At 45.5% G+C, this 24,592-nt stretch overlaps 1 protein-coding gene across 1 annotated transcript in view; it reads right to left on the reverse strand.

The window, feature by feature from the left end:
* Positions 1-19,488: 19,488 nt before the first annotated feature.
* The window catches only part of LOC102427950 (visual system homeobox 1-like), a 5,606-nt gene continuing 502 nt past the window's right edge, over positions 19,489-24,592 (reverse strand). The window contains 4 exon segments of the mRNA XM_014449913.2: positions 19,489-19,760; positions 20,237-20,417; positions 21,617-21,740; positions 22,190-22,294. Of these exon segments, the coding sequence (XP_014305399.1) occupies positions 19,489-19,760; positions 20,237-20,417; positions 21,617-21,740; positions 22,190-22,294 (682 nt within the window).

The raw sequence follows: 24,592 nt of genomic DNA on the forward strand, positions 1-24,592 counted from the left end.
CACCACCCACTCCTCGGACCCCTCCTGGCCTGAAGCTGCCTTCAGAGCCCCCCTTCCCCCTAGAGAAGGGACCGCGAAGGAGGAGGGAAAGCGGCCCGGGGAGGGGCGCTGGGGAGTCCCCGCCCCGGCGAGGCTGAGGGCGGACCCCTTGCCTGCGCTCCCTGCCCTCTGGGCCGGCGGCGGAGCTTTGGCCGTTTTAGTTTCAGTTTGTGTGTCGGGTTCGGAAAGCGAACTGCGGGGACACGTGCGTCCAGGCTGGGCCCGCGCCCGGGACTTCCGGGGCCGGAGCCTCATAGAACCATCCACTAACGCAGCGAAGTGCACAGGTGGGCGTGAGAACCCAAGTCAGGTCGGTTCGTATCTCAGGCTGAAGTCTGCATAGTAATCTCTGTGCTCTTCAGAGAGAACCGCCGCCCCCACGCCCCTCATGCCAGACCCGTCTGTACGTCCTCACACACAAACTCCAGTAGCCCCCGTGGGCTCAACGGGCTGATCAGGCGCCACCGGCCAGGAGGCTGTGGGGACCTGGGGTCCATTGCTTCTATCACCCAACGGCCTGGTTTGGAACTGTGTAGCTTTGGGGTTTTCTCCAGTTGCCTCAGTCTCCGTGACCTGGGTTCAGCCCCTGGATTTTCCAGCTCTGTGATCTTGAGCAAGTTCCTGAACTTCTCTGTGCCTCATTTTACTTCTGTAGAAAACGGGAGTAGTACCTCCCTCCCCTGCTACCGTGAAGAATAAACGAGATTCTGTCGGAAGCGTCAAAGGCCAATAGGAATCCCCAGTTTGAGGTAGAGGGAAACTATTCAATGCAAACAGCTCAACTGTGACACAGCACAGCTATGCAACAGCAGCACCGCTCCAGCTAGACAGCTCTGCTCCCTCTCCAGACAGACATCGTTGGTGTTTCCCTCTGGGGAAAGGAAGTCTTAAGGTGGAAAGGGACAGTGCACTCCCAGAGCCAGAGGAGAGCTGACTTATAAACAGAAGCCCTTGCCTCTGGTCCCTGGTGCAAATGAGGACTCCAAATCCTCTCAGTTTGGTCCAAGAGGCACTGTCCTGATTGGTCAGAATGGTGCCTCCCTGATTGGTCAGTGAAGATGTTGAGGGAGTTATACCCCTGCCGATCCAATGGGAAAGGGAAAGTCTCAGTCCTATTGGTTGAAATAGGATTCCAGGGATTTCTTTATAAAGGGCAGGATCAGAGGGCAGGAACACAGTGCAGTTCAGTTGAGTGCAGGAGGCATTAGCTTATTGCAGGCTTCCCCCTGAAGCGCCATTTGCATGAGAGGCCCCTGTGTGCAAATGGCTGCTAAGCTCTGTTTTTGTTTGTCTGAATCCAGTTAGCCACCAGGAGCCCATCTTATTAGGTATCTTCTTTCTCAGGTCCACACCTGGAATCAGCACCTGGGAGCTTCATAGTAGAGGTGGTGTTTTTCTTGTCAACCCAGGAAGGAGAGAAGGGAACTCATAGAAACTTGTCTCAGCCAGACTCCTAAATGTTTCAACACCCAAGAAGAAAGCACATAATAAAGAAGGCACGAACATGGGAAAGGGGGTTTTTGAAAACTGGTTGGTTGAGTTCTTTGGGTTTAGGCAAGATTCTGCCCGCTTAGCTGTGAGATTCGCAGAGGGAATGTCCCTGCCATTCCAAGGAGGTTCTGCTGTCGTTTAGCCCCGGGCCATGTCGAATACCTGCTTCCTGCCACAGAAGAGAGGGTTTTAAGGCTGGAAAACCAGTGATAATAGCTAGCAGGCGACATGTGCGACATGTGCGCTGACCTGTGCCGAACTTGATCTGCATTTGTTTTACTTAGTTTAAAAGGTATTTAGTGCTGTCAACTCCTGCCCATCTTAAACCTCTACTGGAACGAATGAGGAGACTGAGACCAAATGAATCAGTTGACTTACTAAAGAGCACATGGACTGACGGGGTAGCAGCACCAACACCCAGCACCCGCTATTTTCCCCACTCAATATCGAATCACCACTTGGCCTGAACTCTCATTTTTTGATTTTTTTAAAAATATATTTTATTGATTTTTTTTTTTACAGAGAGGAAGGGAGAGGGATAGAGAGTTAGAAACATCGATGAGAGAGAAACGTCAATCAGCTGCCTCCTGCACACTCCCTACTGGGGATGTGCCCGCACCCAAGGTACATTCCCTTGACCAGAATCGAACCTGGGACCCTTGAGTCTGCAGGCTGACGCTCTATCCACTGAGCCAAACCGGTTAGGGCCTGAACCCTCATTTTTAATAAAATACACAAAATTGTAAATAGAGAAAGGCCATGACTGTGGCAAGGGGTCCCAAAGATGGCCACCAATGCTGTATCCACTGGGTAAGTGTGTGAGAGGTGCACTCCATCAAGAGGAGGAGTGCACCTGTCCCCCTCCTTGAACCTGGCATGTTGGATTGTTCTGACAGAATGAGGTGAGAATGCTGCTCTGACAGCCCCAGGTTTGGGCCCTGTGAGGCCACAGAGCCACCCCTGCTGTCTTGGAACCCAGCTGCCATGCTGTAAGGGAGCAGGGTCTAGCTTTCCAGAGGAAGAGGCCCTACAGAGAGAACAATGAAGAGTGCACATAGAATGGACTCTTCTTTAAATAAACACATGCATAGACCCCATTTCCTTCAGGCTGGATAAAGAAGCCACTGTATGTACATAAAACACCTCAGAACCCACCAGGTGGCACAGAATTGCACTTCCTACAGCCCAAGTCACCAGATTTCCTCGTGAGCATCACAACCTCTGAGGCCAAGGCTGTCCCTGCTGTGTCCTGGAAGCAGGTCTCCCTGAACTAGAACAAGGTGGAGCCACCCACCCCTGCCCTAGCCATGCCCACCAGCTGTGTCCTGTGGGGCCTGGATAGTTCTGGGAGAACAGCAGGCTACACTGATCACATTTCCTCCCCAGGAAGCCCCCCTTAGCCTTAACGTGAGCAGGGCCCTCCAGCCCTGAAAGCTGCAGAGTTAGGAAGGACTGGGGAGGTTTTCTGCAGGAACCTTATATCTCAGACCTGAAGGAATCTTATATCCCAGACCTGAGGTTTAACTGGAGATGGTGGTACAGCCACAATTGCTGACCCTCACAATCCTGAGAGACAGATGCTTTGATCATCACTTTACATATAAGAAAACAAGCACAGAGAGGATAGATGCTCAAGGCCACACAGCTACCAAGTGGTAGAGCCTGAGCTTTCTGCCTCCACAGCTTCTAGTTTATTTTGTTCATTTCTTTGTTTCTGTTTGTTTGTTTTTTGTTAATCCTCACTGAAGACATTTTTGCCATTGATTTTTAGAGAGCGTGGAAGGGAGGGAAGGAAAGAGGGAGAGAGAGAGGGGGAAACATCGATGTGAGAGAGACACATCAATTGGTTGTCTCCTGGGCCAGTCCCGACTGGAGCTGGGATCAAACCTGAAACCCAGGCACAAGCCCTTGACTGGGAATCAGGCCCACAAACCTTTGGTGCATGGGCTGATGCTTTAACCGTGGACCCAGACCAGCCAGGGCCAAAGCTTCTAGTTGTAACAGCTTTTGCCATTTGTCTTCATAGGTCCTACAACCAATATTACTTAGAGCAGCGGTTCTCAACCTGTGGGTCACGACCCTTTGGGGGTCAAACGACCCTTTCACAGAGGTCACCTAAATACATCCTGCATATCAGATATTTACATTACGATTCATAACAGTAGCAAAATTACAGTTATGAAGTAGCAACGAAAATAATTTTATGGTTGGGGGTCACCACAACATGAGGAACTGTATTAAAGGATCGCGGCATTAGGAAGGTTGAGAACCACTGACTTAGAAAGATGTAGCACTTGGATGCCAGTCTTTGCTTTAACAGATCCCCTGGGAGACCCACCTGCCCCCAGTCAGCAAGACCGAGCATCGAGTCACCAAATCTGTTCACTGTAGTCAGGTGCCTTCAATGAACCTGTAAAGCACTCTGCTTCTTCCCTATATATTCCTTTACCTGTTCTCTTCATTCCCCCATTTCTTCGTTTCAATGACACACAAACAGTATCTGTGGAGCCCATTCTGTGTGCACAGCCCACGGGGGGCTGTCAGCTCAACAAGGATGAACGCAACACTGCCCTTGAACTCAAGATGATGATTGGGGAAGGAGTGTGGGGAAGAACAGAGAGACAGACACCAGCTCAAATAACAGAGATTCAAAGCAAATCCAAAACAAAACCAAAAAATCCACAAGCAAAGCCTTGAAGGGGTTTGGAGAAAGGAGAGGACCCAATTGGCTGGGAGTATGGGAGTAGCTTCTTGAGAGTGAAGGGCTCACCTTCCCTTCCAGTTCCCATTTCCTGATGTTCCATGAACTCAGTGGTAGCAATGACATGTGGGGAGGCTATGTAATCTGCGAGGGGGGGGGGAGAGGAGAACTCCGTGATTCCCATAGAGCTGCAGCAAAACCTTTGCCTCTGTCTTGTAAGTCGAACACTCGATCCTTGTGGGGCTTACCTCACAATGCATAGCAACTCCAGGATGAACAGGTTCACCACCAAAGAGCAGGAAGACACAGGAGGTGAAAAGCAGGACCAACGTCAGGTGGTGCCAGGCTGGCAGTTGTGTGTTCTCAGAGGGGTCCCTGGAGCTGGGGGACACCCCCCCCCCATCTGAGAGCAGTGCGACTGTGGAGCAACCAGACCTCATGGCAGGGTCCATTCCCTGTTAGCTCTAGCAACGCGCTAATTAAATTCCATCAAACCAAATCCTGTAAACTCTTAACTTGCTTCCACTTTTGGATTCCCTTGTGGCCTCCATGAAATGCCTTTAGCCAATAGTGGTCAAGAGAATGATCAGAGAAGACAACAGCATCTCCTGTGACTGCTAATCACTGACACCTGGAAAAACCCAGTCTCCTAACCACCAGGTGCACAGGGCCAAGGGGACCCAGGACCCCCAGCCCACATCCCCTCTTCCTGGTCTCCTGAGTGGACACCCTTGCCAGGGAGACAGCACTCCCTACTCCTGCTCTCACTCAAGGCCAGGGTGGCATTATTAGTGGTGATCACACAGACACAAGTTACTCTGAAGCCAGATGCAAGTGGCCACCATCACACGTGGATCAAACCCTGTCTTTATAACCTGAGAAAGCTGAGTGGACAGAGTGCTGGACAGGGAGCCTGGACTAGACTCTTGGTTCTGACCCAGCCCACCACAGGGCAAGTCCCTCAATATCTCCAAGCCTCGGTTTTCTCGTCTATATAATGAACAAATGTGAGCCAAATTCTGAATCCTTTAGCTCTAAAATCCCAGGTGGTGCATTCATACCAATGAGGGTATGTCAGACTAAATATCCAAGTTCCTTCTGGTTCCCTAGGTTACAGCTAATGCCAGTGCGGGGGCTCCATGGGTGTGTTTGAGGAGTGTTTCGCTTCAGCTTTGGAGAGCTCAAGCCTGACCCCCTCCCCCATTCCTTGCCTTCCTTTGTTTCCAATTCAGTAGACTGCCCCACCCCACCTGGATGGGCGCAGTCCCCCAGACCAGCCACTGTTTCTCACAAGACTGTTGGGCCCAAGCTCACAGCCGAGTGAGGCAGTCAGGAATACCCTCTGTGGTTTTCTTTTAAAGCTGGACCAACTAGAACTGACTTCATCCTTCACTTTCAATGCAACCAAGAATCAATGGCGGAATTCTGGTCCAATGCTTCCAAGAATGTCATACAGTTCCAGCTTGAAAGCTTTGTATTTTGACTTGCATAGAATGGAAAATCAAGGGGGTGGGCAGCTAGGAAAAGGTGCTCTCAGCTAGCTGCTGGTGTGTCCTTTAATTTGAGTTTGAATGAGGAGTCACAGTGGGGGAGATGAGAGGAGGATGCCTGTACAACAAAGGAGAAATGGGATGGGGTGGCCAAGTGCAGCACTACTCAGAGAAGCAAGATGACAGAGTCATCAATGAAAAGCATGTGGATTTCCCACACGTGCCAAAAAGGCCACTTGTCCTCATGGTCCATCCTATGGATTCATCATCTGGCAGAAGCCTGTCCAGTCCACACACTCTGAGCCCAATGTCCCAGTGCCCACCAGCAGCCTGCCCCAACCCCTTTGAGGTCTCAGTCCAACAGATATCCTTGCTCAGATGCTTGCTTGGCAGTGATCACCCTGGTTGCTTGGTTCCTCCATAAGAGGCTATGAGGGGAAGGAGGGGGACCAGGGAGCAGCTATTGGACAGGTCTGAGCTGTTGGGCCCCTTTTTTCTGCCTCAGCTGTCACCATCGCTGCCTGTGACCTCAAGAACCATGGGCTTCCCCAGCCTCTCAGCTCAGTCAACTCATGAGGGAGAGCTTATGACATGGGCATGACTTTGAGACAGAGACCATGGCCAACACTGCCACCTGGTGGTGAATTCTACCTTCCTATCATCTGAGGAATTTAATGTTTGTAATCTACAGCAGTGATCGCCAACCTTTCAAACCTCAGGGTCCATGGCAGGGAAGGGGTCAGACCACAGACTGTGCTGACTGCCTGGAGGGACATTGCTTTCTCTGAGGACAGGAGAGATTAAACAGGGCACCCAAAAAATACCGTGTGGGGATTCAAGAGGCTGTATATTGATTGAGCAGGAGCTCAATAAATAGTGATTGATTCATTGACTGGAAAGATGAATGACAGAAAACAAAATAAATCTAATATAGTTAATCAAATTTCTTACCTCACTGAATTTGAGAAATTTTAAAGCTGGCCAACACTGCCACCTGGTGATGAATTCTACCTTCCTATCATCTGAGGAATTTAATGTTTGTAATCTACAGCAGCGATCGCCAACCTTTCGGACCACTGGTTGGCGGCCACTGATCTACAAGACATGCCAACTAGAACACAACACATTCCTTGTAATCGTGTCAACATCAAAAGAAGTCCAGGAACATTTCCTGAATGAGGCTCCTTGGAACAGTCTTAGTCACTTCTTGGTCTCTTTAGTGAACTAATCAACAGTGACTGATTAGCAGTCCTGGACTCAAGGGGGATGAGAGATCTATTCTAAATGGGAGGCTCAATCAAGGTGGCAAACTGGGTATATGAAATAACTGAAAAGATTTATTTAAAAATCTGTTAAGTTGGGGAAGATAAAGCCCTTGTATTTTAGTTTGGCTTAATTATTTTAAAAAAACAACAACAAACAAACATGAAACTGGACGGCTGAAACACAGAAATTTATTTCTCACAGCTCTGTGGTTGGGAAGCCCATGATCAAGGCTCTGGCAGCTTCAGTGTCTGGTGAGGACTTACTTTCCAGTGTATAGAAAGCAGTCTTCTCATTCTGTCCTCATGTGGCAGAAAGAGTGAGAGACCTCTTTTATAAGGGCACTAACCCCATTCAGGGTACTCCACTCTCAGGATCTAATCGCCTCCTATAGGCCCCACAATAATGCCTCCTAATGCTCGCTCTCTCTCTCTTTCTCTCTCTCTCTCTCTCTCTCTCTCTCTCTCTCTCGTTTAGGATTTCAACATATGACTTTTGGGGAACATCCATAATACCTTAGTTGAAGAGAAATCCTGAGGAGGATTTCTGCCAGATGAGAGGCAAACAAGGTGGAATTAAAGGAAGAAATTACAGCCCAAAACACACATAAAAGCTGAATGCGAGCTGGGGAAGCCAGATGATGTGAGCAGCAGGAAGATGCTTTGGGGAAGCCATCAGGTGTTCGGTTGGGAGTCAGGAAGAAGCAAGGGTAGAGAAAAGTAAAACCATGCAAAGGTTTGTGTCTGGACGGGGTGTGATATAAGCACTGTGGAACCAGATGTTTACAGAAACATATGCTATATATGTTTAAAACTTATGGATAATCCTTAGAAAGCTAAAAAACAGAGTGTAACTTCAAAACCATTGGTGAGGGAAATGGAACAAATGTTAATCGATTTTTTATAAAGCTGGAAAGGGTGGGATGAGAAAAGGAGCAAGCAAGGACGGTAAGTTGAAAAATGTAAAATAAGATCAAGGGACATAGCCAAGCATCATATCCGTAATAGCTATGAATTAATCAAATTTCCCCAATAAATACAAATTATAGCACAGAGTCCAAAGGATAGAACATTTGGAAAAGAGGATGCCAGATACGATGTGAAGGAGAGACAGTTCCGTGACGTGACTGCTGCCAGGCCCTCCAGCGAGACCCAGGCCAGACAGAGGGCCTCCTGGAAACCCTCCGAGACTGTCTGATGGTGATCGATACTTTCCTCCTGACATAAACCAGCAGCTCTCCCCTGTGTGCTGGTTTCTTTCTGGGGCAAGCACTTCAGGCATTTCCCCATCCCTAGGACAGGTCACAGCGCAGTACCCTATCCATCTTGCCCTGTTCCATAGAACTCTTTAGTGCCTGTCAAACAGCCCACAGGATAACCACTTTGTCTTGCAGCTGCTCAAGATGCACTTTGGATGTGTTTGCTTTAATAAACTCTGTTAATTGCCAGACTTTCTTCAATCTTTCCCTACTCTCTGTTTTCAGAGGTCTATTTTCAGTCTCCAGGCTTTCCCCTGGGTCTGCGTGTACAGGTTGTGGAACACACACACACACACACACACACACACACACACACACACACACACATTTGGAGGTCCAGAATGAGAGAATGAGAAGAAGCGATATTCGATGAATTAAATTTTTCCCCCATAATTAATGAAAGACAATACTCAGGTTCAGAAAGAACACAAATTCCAAGCCAGTTGGAATGAAATCAGCACCTATATACATCATAGTGAAACTATCAAAAGACAAGCAGCAGGTCTGAAAAATAGAAAGAAAAGACAGATCACTGACACAAGAATGGTGATTACATTGACAGCTAGCAGTGGAGGGATATCTGAAATGCAAGAATGTAATGTAAGAAACATTCAAACCGGTAGAAAATTTCTATGTATTTATTTGAGCCAAACTGACAATTGCCAGGAAGCAAAAGCTCAAAGGATTGAGAATATGCTCCAGAAAAATGGCAGTTCTGCACCCTTCTCTATATATTATAATCAAAACAGAGGATGTAAGTGGGTTACATGAAATCCACTGGTGATAGATTAGGGAGGTGGGAGAATGCAAAGAAGGTGGGGGGAGACAGAACTTCTGAGACTGGATAAAAAGTAAAATAACGGACATAAAGTTCTTTCACATAAGTGGGTACAGGATAGTTAGTCAACAATTAACTCAATAACAATGAGGGAATTTGTGGTCTCCCACTCTGGTATGGTATTTGTGCTTGAGGGGTCCAGAAAAAGGAACTTACTTTGACATTCCAAAGGTACGGTATCATTGGTGCAAAAAGACAACAGACAGGCTTAACTAAGGTAAAGACTGAGTTTTGTCGGGGAAGATTCTAGCCTAAGGCATGACTTCCTGCCATAAACTGCTTATAATTAATAAGTTTTCATTTCAGATCATCCTTTGCAGTTAGTTTAGGTCTCTGAGTTTATAAAGCCACCAAGCAGGCCTTCCCTGAGCTTGTCAGGTTTAGTCTGTGGACCCTTTTTGCCCACAAGAACAATGAGCAAGGAAATGGTTACACTTGTGGATAAATCAAAACAAACAGCAATATGAAAGTGTAACAATAATAGCTGCATCATTGCATTAAAACAAGCAAGATAGGGACAAAATCCTGAGCAACAAGAGCATGGAAGTTAATGACAAAAATCAAAAGTAGCATCCTACAATCCTTCCAATGTTTGCGAGAGTTTTAAGTTTAATTGAATAGGCATGTTAAATGCCCTAGCTGGTTTGGCTCAGTGGATAGAGCATCGACCTGTGTACTGAAGAGTCCCAGGTTCGATTCTGGTCAAGGGCACATGCCCCAATTGCGGGCTCAATCCCCAGTAGTGGGTGTGCAGGGAGCAGTAGATCAATGATTCTCTCTCATCATTGATGTTTCTATCTCTCTCTCCCTCTCCCTTCCTCTCTGAAATCAATAAAAATATATTTTAAAAAATTCTAGATTAACTAGAAACAGAAACAGAAAACATAACTTCAGTGAAGATTAAGGACACCAACAAAAAAATGGAATAGTTACTGGACATCACTTATATTTATAAAAGTGGCAGTTTTATTTAATTCAAGTTTTGTTTTCAAGACCAAATTTAGTAAATTAGTCTGTGTATTCAAATGGAATTTTAGATTATAATAGTTCTTTCAGGTGCAATATTTCTCTCATGGCTAGGAATGTTGCCCCACCTCCACCCCCACCTGAGACAAGGGCTTGTGAGCAGGTCGCCTGGCTGGGAATTGGTCCAGGTGAAGGAGTGGGAAACTGAGGAGCATGAGACAGAAAAGGAGGAAACACCAAGCAAGGGACCATTCTCCAGTCTGTCCCACTGTGGGCACCAGAATCTTAAAGATGATGTGTAGGATGCACTTAGAGTTAGAAGGGAGAGCACAGGAATTCTACCCCTCACTGGTCATGATTTGCCTATGTTCTGTGAACTTCCTTGCACTCCAGGTCTCACAGATGAAAGTACAGTACAAGGCAGGTTCCCAGAAGCATCCACAGCTCAGTGTCTGATAAACTCCAGGCAGAAAGCAAGAGACACCCAACATAGCAGCCAGCAGCTAGAACAAAAGATGTTCAAGAAGATGTGACATGGAGCAGAGGAGTGTCCCAATCAGAAATTTCTTAAAGGACTCTTCATTGTATTATCTGGTTTTTAAAAAATGGGTTTCTATCACCACCACCACCACCTCCCCCGGTCCCCCACCCGCACACACACGCACACTCCTTTGCAACGTTGGGCTTACATTGGTCACTATTAAGAACACCTGGACCTCCAGGGGCTCCCTATACATGGCATTACAAGAGATCCCAGAATCTCCCCACCTCCCATACTGAAATGCATCTCTAGTCCCTTTGCTCAAAATTGGATGCAAATTTCGTACAAAACTGACAGGGTATTGAAGAGGGAAAGAGAAAAGAGGTAGTGTAGACAGAAGGGAATGAAAGAGAGGTCCTGAAATGGAAATATGAGACTGGCTGGAAGGGTGGCTAAGGGGACAATTAGGTGAATGGAGACATTTCAAAGATCAGCAGTGAAAGAGGAAAAAACCACGGTTTGTGATTAAGAGGTTGAGTTGGAGGGATGAAAAACATAAAAATCCTCTATATGAAAACATCCAAGCTGTGAATTTAGACGGCTACTAACCTACAGGTCATGGTAAAAGCACAAGTACATGCTTGCCAAGAGTTGGCACAAAGATGTTAATTAATTAACTAGTTAATTAATGAAAGGAGGGAGAAAAGACAACCAGCTTTGGGTGAGTTTTTAAGAAGGGGAAGGGTCCCTAAAATGTCAGAACAATTCCATAGGTTTCTACACTTTCCTCTTGTCATAACTTGTGTAAAATTCTTCTAATACGCACCTTTAACAAGTACCTTTAATATGGAGAGGTGTTTCTACATCTGTAACTTGGACCTATATGTCACGACTATGGTTTTCCTCTCATCAACTAGGTGACAGATAGGAGAAAAAAACATACACTTGGGAGATGAGGTTCTAATGTTCTTGAACCCTTTGCATATCAGAGAGCTCTGCAAGTGGGGTGTCTGCTAACAAGGATCATCAGTATGACCAAGGGAAATTAGCATGCTTATTTAGGCAGAGCACTGCTTCATGAGAAATTTCCCAGAAGGAGCCAACATCAGAGGGTGTGACTGAAGGTGATTGTGCACCAAAACGGGGTTGGAAGGAGCCCGTGTGCTCTCTGATAAAACGGTGTCCATAGGGGCCTGGATGAGCAGACCTTTACGTTGGAAACAGAGTTTCAAAACAATTCTGAGAGAGGCTAGTCTTCCTGGAGCTGCCAGAGAAGTTGCATCCCCATAACCAAACTTGGTCCCATTCGCAAGATTCTGAAAACCTTGGCAGCCCCTACTCAGCTTCCGAAATGAGGCCCAAAGAATCTGAAAGCAGTTTCAGAATCAATGGCCCAGAGTGCATTAGCGGGGATGACAGAGCACAAAGAAGGCAGGTCTCTGGACCTTCTGGCCACTCACCTAGGAATGTAGATTCCTAGGACACCACATCTGAGCAGCTGGAAGATGATTTTCTCTTCTAGACACAAAGGACTCTTTCCTAAGTCTTGCACAGACTTTCAATCTATATGCACTACTCAAAGGACTTAAAAAAATAATTAACATGCCTGCTTGCCTCCAAAATAGCTTCCTTCCAAATGTTTCCCTTATTTAAAAAAAAGTATCAAATTATTAAAAATTAAAACTCAAGTAGTGAGTTTTAACTCATCTTAACCATTAAAAACTCAAATAATGCAGAAGGATAGAGAGAGAGTGTGTTAGATAGCACAAGGGTCTCGAGATCTGGACAGTTCTTATAAAATGCTGTTCTTGCTAAATGTTAGCATAGTGTTTTGCAGACCAGCTGTAAACAGAATGAGCTTGACAGGAACTCAACCAATTGGTAGAGGTGGACTTTATGGTTTTTTTGTTTTGTTTTGCTTTTTAATATACTTTTTTATTGATTTTAGAGATGAAGGGAGAGGGAGAGAGAGGTAGAAACATCAATGATGAAAGAGCATCATTGATCGGCTGCCTTCTGCATGTCCGCGACTGGGGATCGAACCCACAACCCGGCACGTGCCCTTGACTGGAATTGAACCCGGGACCCTTCAGTCCGCAAGCCGATGCTCTACCCACTGAGCCAAACCAGCTAGGGCAGACTTTAAGGTTTTTAACAACAAGGATGTGGCAGAAGAAAGAAGGGAAGAAGAAAAAGAGGAGGAAAAAAAGCCACTTTTCTGGCTGTCACCCTCCAGGCTTCAGGAAAGTTGGGGATGACAGATTGAAGACCATCTTGGGTGAGTAACCCCAGCCCCCACCACGGGACCAGCCAAAGGCATACAGCAAGGCAGGAGCCTGACCAATGTTCGTATTGCAAGAGAGTGCGACAACTGTCTTTAGAGAAGGAGGGAATGGGACACTCCTAATTCTTTGCAGTTACTCAGATAGAAGATAAGGACTGACAGGCCTGGAGGGGCTCCCCTTTGGCTCTGAAAGGTAACATTTTAACCCCCATGAGAAGCCCTGGGTTAATCTGAATATAGAAGAGGAGAACATTTAATTTCTATTAGATACTGGAGCCACTTATTCTGTTTGTACTACCCATTGGGCCCCCGTCTCCGAGAGAGAATTATATTAAAGGGGTGTCAGGAGAGCCAGACACCTACGAAAGAGAATCAACACAGCTGTCACACTCAATCCTCTATGTACCCTAGTGCCCAATTTACTTCTTAGGAAGGACCTACTAGTAACTTGGGGGCTACTATATATTTAAATCAAGAAAAAGTAGAAGTACTGATTCACAAGGATAAAGGAATATGTTTCATGGCCCTACTCCATCGGGTCCTGAAAGACCAGAGAACTATACCCACAGAAATTTTTGACCATCTTAGTCCAGCGATTTGGACATAAGGAAAAGTCAGAGGGCAATGTATAGACAACCTGTTAAAGTATTACTCAAACAGTAGACAACTGCCCAGTAGCCTTGAGATGAGCAGATCACCTGAGGTCTGACATCACTGTGTGGAGGTGGTGTTCTGTACCTGAAGGATGGTTTTGAGATCACTGACTGTGAGAAGGTGCACAGTCATGAATTCCCTTCTGTCAGAGCCCAATTTAGTCATGAAGACTCATGAGACCTCAGCTTCTTTGGGGAACAGTCTATTAGCTCTCTCTTTCTCCTCCAAAGCTCTGGGGTAGCTGGGAGTTGAAATATTCTAAGCTCTGCCCCCTCTTTGAGGAGTGGCCCCCACTCAGCCTTGGCACAGCCTCTATGGCTTTGGACGTCTGCTAACGGGCAGTGGAATGGGCTGACCTGGGCACTTACCCTACTGTGGAAGCAGCAAGATGGAGCAGCCCATTGTTTTCCCATAGCCAGAGGCAGCCATGGAAGTTTAGGAACAGAATACTGCATCGCTAAGGTGTGAGCTGGAAGGTGGACAGGCACAGGGAGGCCACGCTACCCAGAATCCTCTTTTAAGCAGATTGGGTCTGAATAATGGCGTGTGAGCCAAGCTGTTAAGCCAGGCATCCTGGGCCTATCCTCTGTCTCACAGTCCCACCTGTCTGGGACATGGGGAACAAGCCCTGGGGAGGCCTTCTCGGCCCATCTTCTCTAGGAGTCCAGAAGCCAGAGGGCTGAGAGGAGCCGGGACACGTAACTGTGTCCCTGGAAAGGGACCAGGACAGGAGCAGGTGTGCCTCAGGCCAGCCTGCAGTGTATGGGTTCTTGACTTCATGCAGGAAAGTTCACAAGATGAGAGTATGTTTAGTGAAGCTGGGGACAGTGAAACAAGGAAGGGCCTAGGATAGAAGAAGCAACAGGAGAGAGCTAGCAGTGCCACTTTGGCTCTCTAGAAATGTGATAGGAAAGAAGTGAGCCATGCGGAGCTGCGTGGACTCACTGAGAAGTAAAAGTCACAGTGATAGAAGTGGGCCAAGGCCGGGCTGCTTTCAGTTCACTGAAAAGTTGAAGAAAACGGGCCTTGGAGACAGGTTTAAGGGATTAGGCCAGGACAAGCTGCTGCCGTCCACTGCTTCCCTGGTTGCAAGTCTGGTGGAGACCCATAGAGTTTAGGAGAAAAAAAGTAAAGTTCCCATCTAAGGTCCTGCTAAGTCCTTTGTTATGAGGGTTCTTATCTGTTTTCTAAAGGCCTGAATCCTAGGGGTTGCTCTAGAAGAAGGTCTCAGCAGAATATTCATCAGCTTTCCAGGTGTGGTCCTTGAAACCAAGGGAAATAATTGGCTAACAGGAGGGAGAATGATTCAATACCATGTTGTTGGATAATTCTAACATCACTATAAAAAGTTGTTGGGGAATAAAAAAAAAGACCCCGAATAGCCACAGCAATCTTGAGAAAGAAGAACAAAGTTGGAGGAATCACAATACCAGATATCAAGCTATATTACAAAGCCACTGTTCTCAAAACTGCCTGGTACTGGCACACAAGAATGGATATATAGGCCAATGGAACAGAACAGAGAACCCAGAAATCGACCCAAGCCATTTTGTTCAATTAATATTTGACAAAGGAGGCAAGAGCACACAATGGAGTCAAGATAGTCTTTTCAATAAATGGTGCTGAGAAAATTGGTCAGATACATGCAAAAAAAAATGAAACTATATCACCAACTTACACCATACACAAAAATAAACTCAAAATGGATAAAGGACTTAAACATAAGATGGGAAACCATAAAAATCTTAGCAGAATCCATAAACAGCAAAATATCAGACATATGTTGTAGCAATATCTTTACCGATACAGCTCCTAGGGCAAAGGAAACTAAGGAGAAAATAAACAAATGGGACTACATCAAAATAAAAAGCTTCTGCATGGCAAAAGAAACCATCAGCAAAACAACAAGAAAGCCCACTGCATGGGAGAACATATTTGCCAATGTTATCACTGATAGAGGCCTAATCTCCAACATTTACTAGTATAGGGAACTCGTACATCTTAACAAAAGGAAGATAAACAATCCAATCAAAAAATGTGCAAAGGACTTAAATAGGCATTTTTCTAAAGTGCAACAGCATGGATGGGCATGGAGAACATTATGCTAAGGGAAATAAGCCAGTTGGAGAAAAATAAATATCACATGATCTCACTCATTTGTGGACTATAATGAACAACATAAACTGATGAACAAAAATAGATCCAGAGACAGAGAAGCAACGAACAGACTATCAAACTTCAGAGAGCAGTCAGGGGAGTGGGAGGGGTTAAGATCAACTAAAGGACTTGTATGCATGCATATAAGCATAACCAATGGACACAGACATTAGGGAGGTGAGGGCATGTGCTGGGGGTGGGGGTAGCCGGGGAGAGGCCAATGGGGGGAAAAGGAGACATGTAATAATATACATAGTACTTTAAACAATAAAGAATTTTTTTAAAAAAGTTGTCACACTGTCCTGGCTGGTGTTGCTAAGTGGTTAGAGCATTGGCCTATGCACCAAAGAGTCACAGGTTTGATTCCCGGTCAAGGGCATGTACTTAGGTTGCAGGTTTGATCCCAGGCCCTGGTCAAGGCAGCCAATCATTGTGTCTCTCTCACATCAATGTTTCTCTCTCTCCCTCCCCCTCCACTCTTCCTCCCTCCCTTCCTTCCACTCTATCTAAAATAAATAGAAAAATATCCTTGGGTGATAATTAACAAAAATAAAAATAAAAAGTTGTCATACCTTCTATCTTGCTACTTCATTGCCAACCTCCTTTGAAGCCTCAGGTCATAACTGTGTTGAAAGGGGTTTAAGGAGACTCCTACATGTAAGGGTGGATAAATGAACATAGTAAGGTTTTGTTCCTCAAGGACGAGCTTGGAAAATAGTAAAAGAAGCCCATGATTTCACAGATTATGGAAAGGAAGCACTCTATACATGGTTTGGGTAACAGTGGCCCCAAGCATGAGAACAGTCATTAATGGTGTCGTGGCCAGCTGTGCCAAAGAACAATGAATGTACCAGACCTCCATTATCACCTTTAAGTCAGGCAGTCCAGTCCCAAGGAATGTTGCCTAGAGAAGATGGACAGGTAGACTTTGCAGGAATGTCCAGGAAAAGGATTTAAATACTTATTGGTGTTAGTAAATACCTCTACTGGATAGGTTCAAGCATTCAAATGCTGAACTGGAAGGAGCAAAACGTTGTAAAGTCACTGCTTAAGGAAATAATACCTAGGTTTGGACTCCCCCAGGGCCTTTCAAAGTGACAATGATCTGGCTTTCACACTGGCCCTAAGAAAGGGAATAGCACAAGCTCTCCAAATGAAGTGAGTCTTATATTCTTCATGGAGCCCACAGTCCTCAGGAAAAATGGAATATTCTATAATAATAAAAGGGTAGTATGCTAATTAGACCGGACGTCTTCCGGACGTTATTCCAGATGTCCTTCCTGACAAAGCCGGGGCCGAAGGAAGCCAGCCCGGGTCCCAGGTGCCTGTGGGTGGCCTGGGGGAAGCCATCTTGGGTCCCGGGTGCCTGCCTGCAGCCGGAGGAGGGAAGCCTGGGTCCCGGGTGCCGGAGGGAAGCCGGTGCCGGCAGCCGGGGGAAGGAACGCCTACTCTTGCACAAATTTTCGTGCATCGGGCCTCTAGTGATGTAATAAAATACTCAAAAAGACATTGGCCAAACCCCGCCAGGAAACCCATGAGACCTGGCTTAAGTAACCACCAATTGCCCTGACCCAGATCAGGCCAGTGCCCAAAGGAATGATTAAAGTAAATCATTTTGAACTTATGTATTATAGGCCCTTTTTGGGTTCCTCTCAAATTTTAGGATACCCGGACCCATTTATAACACAGGCTGTTAAACATATTATTCAACTAGGAAAGGTAACAACACAAATAAATATGCTAATTTGATTTTACTCATACCATAATACTAAGCTACACCCATATGATCCAGGGAACTCGGTATACTTTAAAATCTGGAAATCAGGATCCCTGCAAGACCAACCAAACCCAATATGGACAAGTCCTCATTTGGTGTTATTCACAGTTCATTCTCCTAAACTACAAGATATAGCTTCCTGGATACATTCCTCTAGGGCAGTGGTTCTCAACCTGTGGGTCGAGACCCCTTTGGAGGTCAAACGACCCTTTCACAGGGGTCGCCTAAGACCATCGGAAAACACATATATAATTACATATTGTTTTTGTGATTAATCACTATGCTTTAATTATGTTCAATTTGTAACAATAAAAATACATCCTGCATATCAGATATTTACATTACGACTCATAACAGTAGCAAAATTACAGTTATGAAGTAGCAACAAAAATAATTTTATGGTTGGGGGTCACCACAACATGAGGAACTGTATTAAAGGGTTGCGGCATTAGGAAGGTTGAGAACCACTGCTCTAGGGTTAATCAGCTATATACCACTCAGTGAGAACAAAGAACTAGATCCACACACAACTGAATGTTATTCAGCCATGAGAAAAAAAGGAAATCTTGTCATCTGCAACAATATGGATGGACTTTGAGGGCCTTATGCGAATGAGGTAAGTCAGACAGAAAGACAAATACTGCATAATCTCATTTTCTGTTTTACAGTAAGGACAGGGGACATTTCGTTTTCACAATAGTATGGACGTAGGCCAATGGAAGGGAGTCCTTGTTTTCTCACCTAGAGAGATGGGAGAACCAGGCCCCACCTGACAGATGACTGCACCGATTTCCAGAGGAAACCCTTGCAAGTAGTGCTTGCACGTTCCTTTCGGGCTCTGCCTTCTTTGGGAAGCTCTGCATTTCCCCCTCAGCTCTCTCTGGATTCGACTCTAACAGGTGAATAAGACACAGCCACTGCCTCAGGAGTTTACAAAGCAACACATGATGAGTGCTGCAGCCTGAAGAATGAAATGCTTTCGAGCAGCTGTTCTCAACCTGTGGGTCGCGACCCCTTTGGCGGTCGAACGACCCTTTCACAGGGGTCGCCTAAGACCATCCTGCATATCAGATATTTACATTATGATTCATAACAGTAGCAACATTACAGTTATGAAGTAGCAACGAAAATAATTTTATGGTTGGGTCACAACATGAGGAACTGTGTTTAAAGGGCCAGAAGGTTGAGAACCACTGCTTTAGCGATTCCCAGATTAAAAGGGAATGGGAGGGATGGCTTGTCAGGGGATCAGCAATAATATGGAGACATGCAAGTGTGTAATACAAGGAGCACCTTGACAGGCAAGCATACTACACAATGTTTATTTTTACATAATAAATAAGTGGCAAAGGGAATACAGGAAAGGAAATATTCATGAAATCGAAGTCACTAAAGTGCTTTCCAACATAAATTTTAAAAGACCAAGGAACCTGGTCTGATCTTAAAACACTGTTTATAAATAATCAACAATTGTTTAGATATGGTCCATGTTATTTCCAAAAGAAAGGGGAAAGCATGCTTTGTTTTCGTTGTGTTTTTTTTACAAACTCCAACACACATAGCATATCAAATGAAACTCAGGAGAATGCAAAATTATTGCCTCGTGAGAAAATCGAACTGTCTGAAGTCAAGTTCAAGATAAAGGTAATATAACTCATTCATATGTCTGCATGGGGTCTTCACTATCTATGAAGACATCTGATTCTCTGGAGGTTAAGTAATTTTATATTTTCGAGTTCAGAGAGAGGACATCAGACCTAACCCATTAATTGAACCAAATCTCAAATGATGCCCAGCAGTGAAAATGCTGTTTGAACGAAAACCTTCCCTCCTCAAGTTCTACAGAAGACAATAAAATGTTTACACACATTAACTTAAAGGTTCAAGTGCCTTTAAGGAGTATTTCCACTCTAGAGCAAAACAGAGTTTTTCCCAAGTCACCCATTCGTCTTCCTAAAACAAATGGCATTGAATTTTATCCTGACACTAGCAGGAAACCCAACTGAGATGATTTGTCCTGGACAACTTCTGTTTTTTGAAAAAGCCAAAGTGAAGAATGTCCAACCTTTGCGCGTAGGACCTGTGGGCCTCAGAAGGCTCCCACCTTCCTAGGCTGGAGCCCCTCCGAATCTTGAGCACTGGCCCCCGGGTGCACCGTCTTGGTTTCCTGCCATGAGGAGCTGGAGAGATCAATGGCAACATCTTCCAAGTTACTCTCAGGGCTGGCTGCATTGGCGACGCTCCGGGATCTTGCCTGACTTGGACTAGAACCTTCCTTGAGGTGGTCAGGGCCCCAGAACCCAGCCAGCTTTTCTTCATTTCCTGGTTTCCTTATCATCCCTGTGGATTTTTTATGCATCCCTTGCAAAAAAAGAAAAGGGGGGAAAAAACAGATATCTTTAAAGTCAGCAATTAATTTCTCTTATGATCTTTTTCTCTAAGTCCCGTTAGACTTGCCCTTGTCAGTACCTCTCTCTGGCTCCCCGCGAGAGTCACGTAGGTAACTCCCACTGGTGGGGGTTGAAAGCTGGTGTGTGCCAGCCAGGTGCAGCCGGCAAAGTTGCCTCATTTAGATGACATAGGGACTTTTAAATTTTTATTTTGAAAATTGTCCACAACATTTTAAAATCAGGAGATTATACATCAAAAGCCAGACTTCCAACTTCTCTCAAAAAGTCAGAAGGTCTGGCAGCACTGGGCCCAGTTTCTTGTATGGCCATGGACCAGCAGATGCCAGTAGGCACCCCCCACCCACCCACTCAACCCCTGGTCCTATAAGCTCAGAGGGGTGAGCTTCCTTTCCCACTGAATTTCCTCTCTCTCAGCCTCTTCCTTACCTAGGAGCCAGGGCGCACAGAAACCGGCCAGGCTGTCCTCGGCGGAGTTGAGGACAGAGTCCGGCAAAGGGATGCAGTGTCGCACCATGGCCCCGTAGAGCCCATACTCGGCCATCACGCTGCTGCCGCCCCAGCGCTTCTCCTGCTTCCGCCACTTGGCCCTCCGATTTTGAAACCAGACCTGGTAGGAGGCAGGACACACTGTGACTAGGGCGCTTGGAGGTGTCTCTGAGCGGGGAGTTCTTAAATGGGCCAACTCGAGGAGCTCATAAGACCCAAGACCTTTCAGTAACTGTGCTCACTGTTCACTCAAAACTCACAGGGACTCGTTGTGGGGTAATGTGTGACCACTTTCCACTGAAGTGTTCCATAGAGTTGACAAAAACAAAATTAAAGTATTCTTCCCCACATAGTGCGAAGGAGTCAACTATAATGTTTTCTGGTTTTTCTCATGGTTTGGAAAGAGGTCACTCAGTCAATGGGCCATTCTAATCTCAGGTTGTTGGGTTGCAGGTGATATTTCTCACAGAAAACTGTTATCCTAATAAAGGAATAGGATGGAATATTGTTTAGCTGTTAAAAAAAAAGAGTAGTTTGTGGCAAATCTTCTGACCTGGACAAATGTCTAAGATGTGTTGTCAAGCAAAGAGGCAGAGTTGTATAATATGATACCTTTTTGTAAAAACAAGACAAAAGTCTACATGTATGTGAGTGTATACATTGTTCAGGGCAAGATATATATGCCATGGAGGCAATGTGCAGAAATGCCATGTCAGGCTACTTATATTGGTTTCTTTGAGGTTTTATAGGGATGGATGGTCACTTCCTTTTATTGATATATCTTTATATTGTTTCTAGTTGCAGCACACAGCATTGTGATTTTAAAGAATCTACACTAATAAAAGAGAAACATGCAAATTGGTGTCATTCCACTACGCCCACCAGCCAATCAGGATGAGTATGCAAATTAACCCAACAAAGATGGTGGTTAATTTGCATATGCAGGCAAGGAGCGAAGACTGAAGACGACTGAAGACTGAAGAAAGGGGCTGCAGCCAGACCAAAGGCCTGGGTCCCAGGTGCCGGAGGAAAACCGGTGCCGGCAGCCAGGGAAGGAAGGCCTATTGCGTGAATCTTCGTGCAACGGGCCTCTAGTGACTTAATAAAAGGAAAAAAAGGCGTGTAGGTTACAAGGGATATCCTCTTACATAAACACAAGGAAGGCTCTAGCACTATGGTGCCTGCGGCTGAGTGGTCCTCAGTTTGCCTGTGTGGGGGAATGTGTGTTTGGCTGTTTGGAGGTGGCTGTGGGTCACACTGGCTGTGAAGTTAACATGCTCTCTACGGTGTCTTTGGGAAGGAGAAGGGAACCCCAGACACCTGTATTCGGTCTTCAGGGAGCTCAGTCTTCATGGCCAGCATTTCCCGGGCATACACGTCAGGGTAGTGTGCCTCACTGAACGCCTTTTCCAGCTCTTCCAGCTGCTGGGTGGTGAAGACAGTCCTGTAGGGAGACCCAGAGGACATGTGGACACATGGCCAAAGGAGGATGCCAGGCTTCCCAGCCCAGGGACCCTGTGCCTACCTCCCCCATCGTCCACACCCCAAAAGGCCACCTCATAATAACTGAATACCCCACTTCTGAATGATTAACCTTTGGAAAGTTTGGTTCAAATAAGAAAGAGTTCTTCAGCATTTTTTCCCCTCCTCAATGTATTCATCAACTCATTCTAAGAAGACCCATTTTAAAGGCCCACAAAATTGTGTCTTTTAAATGCTGCAAAGATTGTCCTGCAGCCTCCTGGGATTTGCAAAATTATGTTCCTAAATGGTTACTGTACCCTTCCCACTGCCGACCTGGAGCCCACTGGGCCTCCTGTAATGCAGGACCACCCACTCTCAGATGCTGTGTGTCCCGGGGAAAGGGTCAGAGAGGATGGCCTGGCCCTGTACCTGTGCCGCCTCTTCTTCCTCTTGCCAGGGTTTGGGGACACCTTCAGGTCACTCCTGTTTCCAGGTAGGCTTTCCTCATCTGTTGGCATAACGAGAAAGAGAGGACTTTAAAGGTGAGCATATTCTTCACTTTACTTTCTGGATTTTAATACGAGGATTAAACCTATGAACTTGTTGAAAAATGTGAGTAATATTTAGCTTAATACAAGCTAGCATTTTTAGCACTCACTACCATCCAGCATTGTTCATGCATTATTGCAATTCTTCTTCATAAAATTAGAGAACTCCGAGGTAGCTGCTATTAGTATCCTATTCCTACAGATGAGGAAACAGAGGCACAGAGAGATTAAGTCATCTGTCCATGATCACACAGGTACTAAATGGTGAAGTTGGGATTCAAACCCCAGACTGTGTGAAGCCAAAGCTAATCGAATTTTCTATCCCCACTCAGCTCTCAAATTCATCCATTTCCTTCTGCTTCCAACTTCCTTATCTTAATCAGCACACCAACATTTCTCAAAGGAGGGCTGAAGTTTGTGACATCAGAAGTCTTGTCAAAACTTCACTCCTGCCCCAGCAGGTTTGACTCAGTGGATAGAGCGTGGGCCTGCGGACTGAAGGGTTCCAGGTTCAATTCTAGTCAAGGGCACATGCCTGGGTTGCAGGCTTCATCCCCAGTAGGGGGAGTGCAGGAGGCAGCCAATCAATGCTTCTCTCTCATCATTGATGTTTCTATATCTCTTTCCCTCTCTCTTCCTCTCTGAAATCAATAAACATATTTATATTTTAAAATGTTATATTTTATTTTACATTTTAAAAACTGCACTCCTTGCCCTGCTGTATCAGTTCTGAATCTCTGGATGTGGGGTCCAGAAACTCATTCTTGACAAATATGCCTAGATGATTCTTAGGTGCACTTGAAAAAATATTAAGAACTCTACTATGCTTTATCTTTTGATAGCCTTTCTATTAAAAGATCCGTATAAAAAGGAAGGTTAGAATATCAAACTATTGTCAGATTCATTGTTAAAAGGCATTTTTGCCTCAAAGTATGAAAAATAAATTAAAGGAAAAATAATATTAGTTTTACTCCAACATCAATTAGCTCACCAGAAAACTGTATGCTTAAGAATATGCCCATGCTGTCCAATCAGGTACCCTTAGACACACATCATTGAACATATGAAATGTGGCTGGCCCAAACTGAGACCTGCTGTAAATGTAACATATGCTGTTGATTTAGAAGACTTACTACCCCAAAAGTAAAATATTAATGATTTTTAGATTCATTATATGTAAATGTCATTCTATATGTATTGGATTAAATATAATATAATATTTAAATTAATTTCACCTAATTATTTTTCCTTTTTAATGTGTGGCTCAGTTGGTTGGGTGTTGTACGTGCACTGAACAGTTGCTGGTTTGATTCCCAATCAGGGCACACACCTGGGCTGTGGACTCAGGCTGGACCCTCCGGGCCCAGTAGGGGGCGTGCAGGAGGCAGCCAATTGATGTTTTGCTCTACATGGATGATTCCCTCTCCCTTCCTCTCTCTCTAAAATATCAATAAAAAATCTTTTTAAAAAGAGACATTTTCTTCACACTCTCAGACACATATTTCTATTGGGTAGCATTGCTCTTGATCTTCCAGAAATTCCCTCACAGACTAAGATTTAGTTGCATTTTGCTTTGCATTTTATCAGTGCCCACAGAGAAAGATCCCATCCTATGTAGGTGGTTTCTGCATTTTTAGGAGGGGAGGGGGGCTAATTGAGGGTTCATTTTATTTTATAGACTCATGAAATAAAGTCCTTTCGAAGTTGAGCAAAAGCTCACTTGCCTACTGCCTTCCTTTTATCAGTGGAGACCCAGTGTACCCTTTTTGCCTTGGCTGCCTGGATCCTCAGCTCTAGATTCTACTGCATAGTTCCTCTGAGTCCACGTTTCCTTGTGTAATTTTCCCTAACACCCTAAACGTTTCCCTAAACGTCTGTTTCTAGGCCCTTGTCCTTTAAAGAATGTTATTGCTTCCTTCTCTTTCCCTATAATCCGCCTCGATGTCTTTGAGGAAATAGGTGGCCTCAGAACAAAGTGCTAAGCCTAACTACAATGAAATTGACGAGGTTGCTTCCTTTCTCAAGGGTAGGGAGGAGGAGGGGCGGCGCCAGGAGAGAAAAGAGGCGCTCTTCACGGACCCGTCAATCATTCAATCAATTCTGCAAAGGTGTGAGCGCCCACGAATTACCGCGTTCTGTGTTCCTGGTGGTAAGACAGGCTCAAGCCTTCCCGACCTACGCGGTTCCCAGGGTCGAAATTCGCGCGGGGCGGAGGGGAAAGGCCCTCGCCAGAGCCAGACCAATGCTGGGTACTCCAGACCCCCAGGATCGGCCCAAAACCGGC

The sequence above is a fragment of the Myotis lucifugus genome, unplaced genomic scaffold (assembly GCF_000147115.1).
Source record: "Myotis lucifugus unplaced genomic scaffold, Myoluc2.0 scaffold_1539, whole genome shotgun sequence".
NCBI classification, from domain to species: domain Eukaryota; kingdom Metazoa; phylum Chordata; class Mammalia; order Chiroptera; family Vespertilionidae; genus Myotis; species Myotis lucifugus.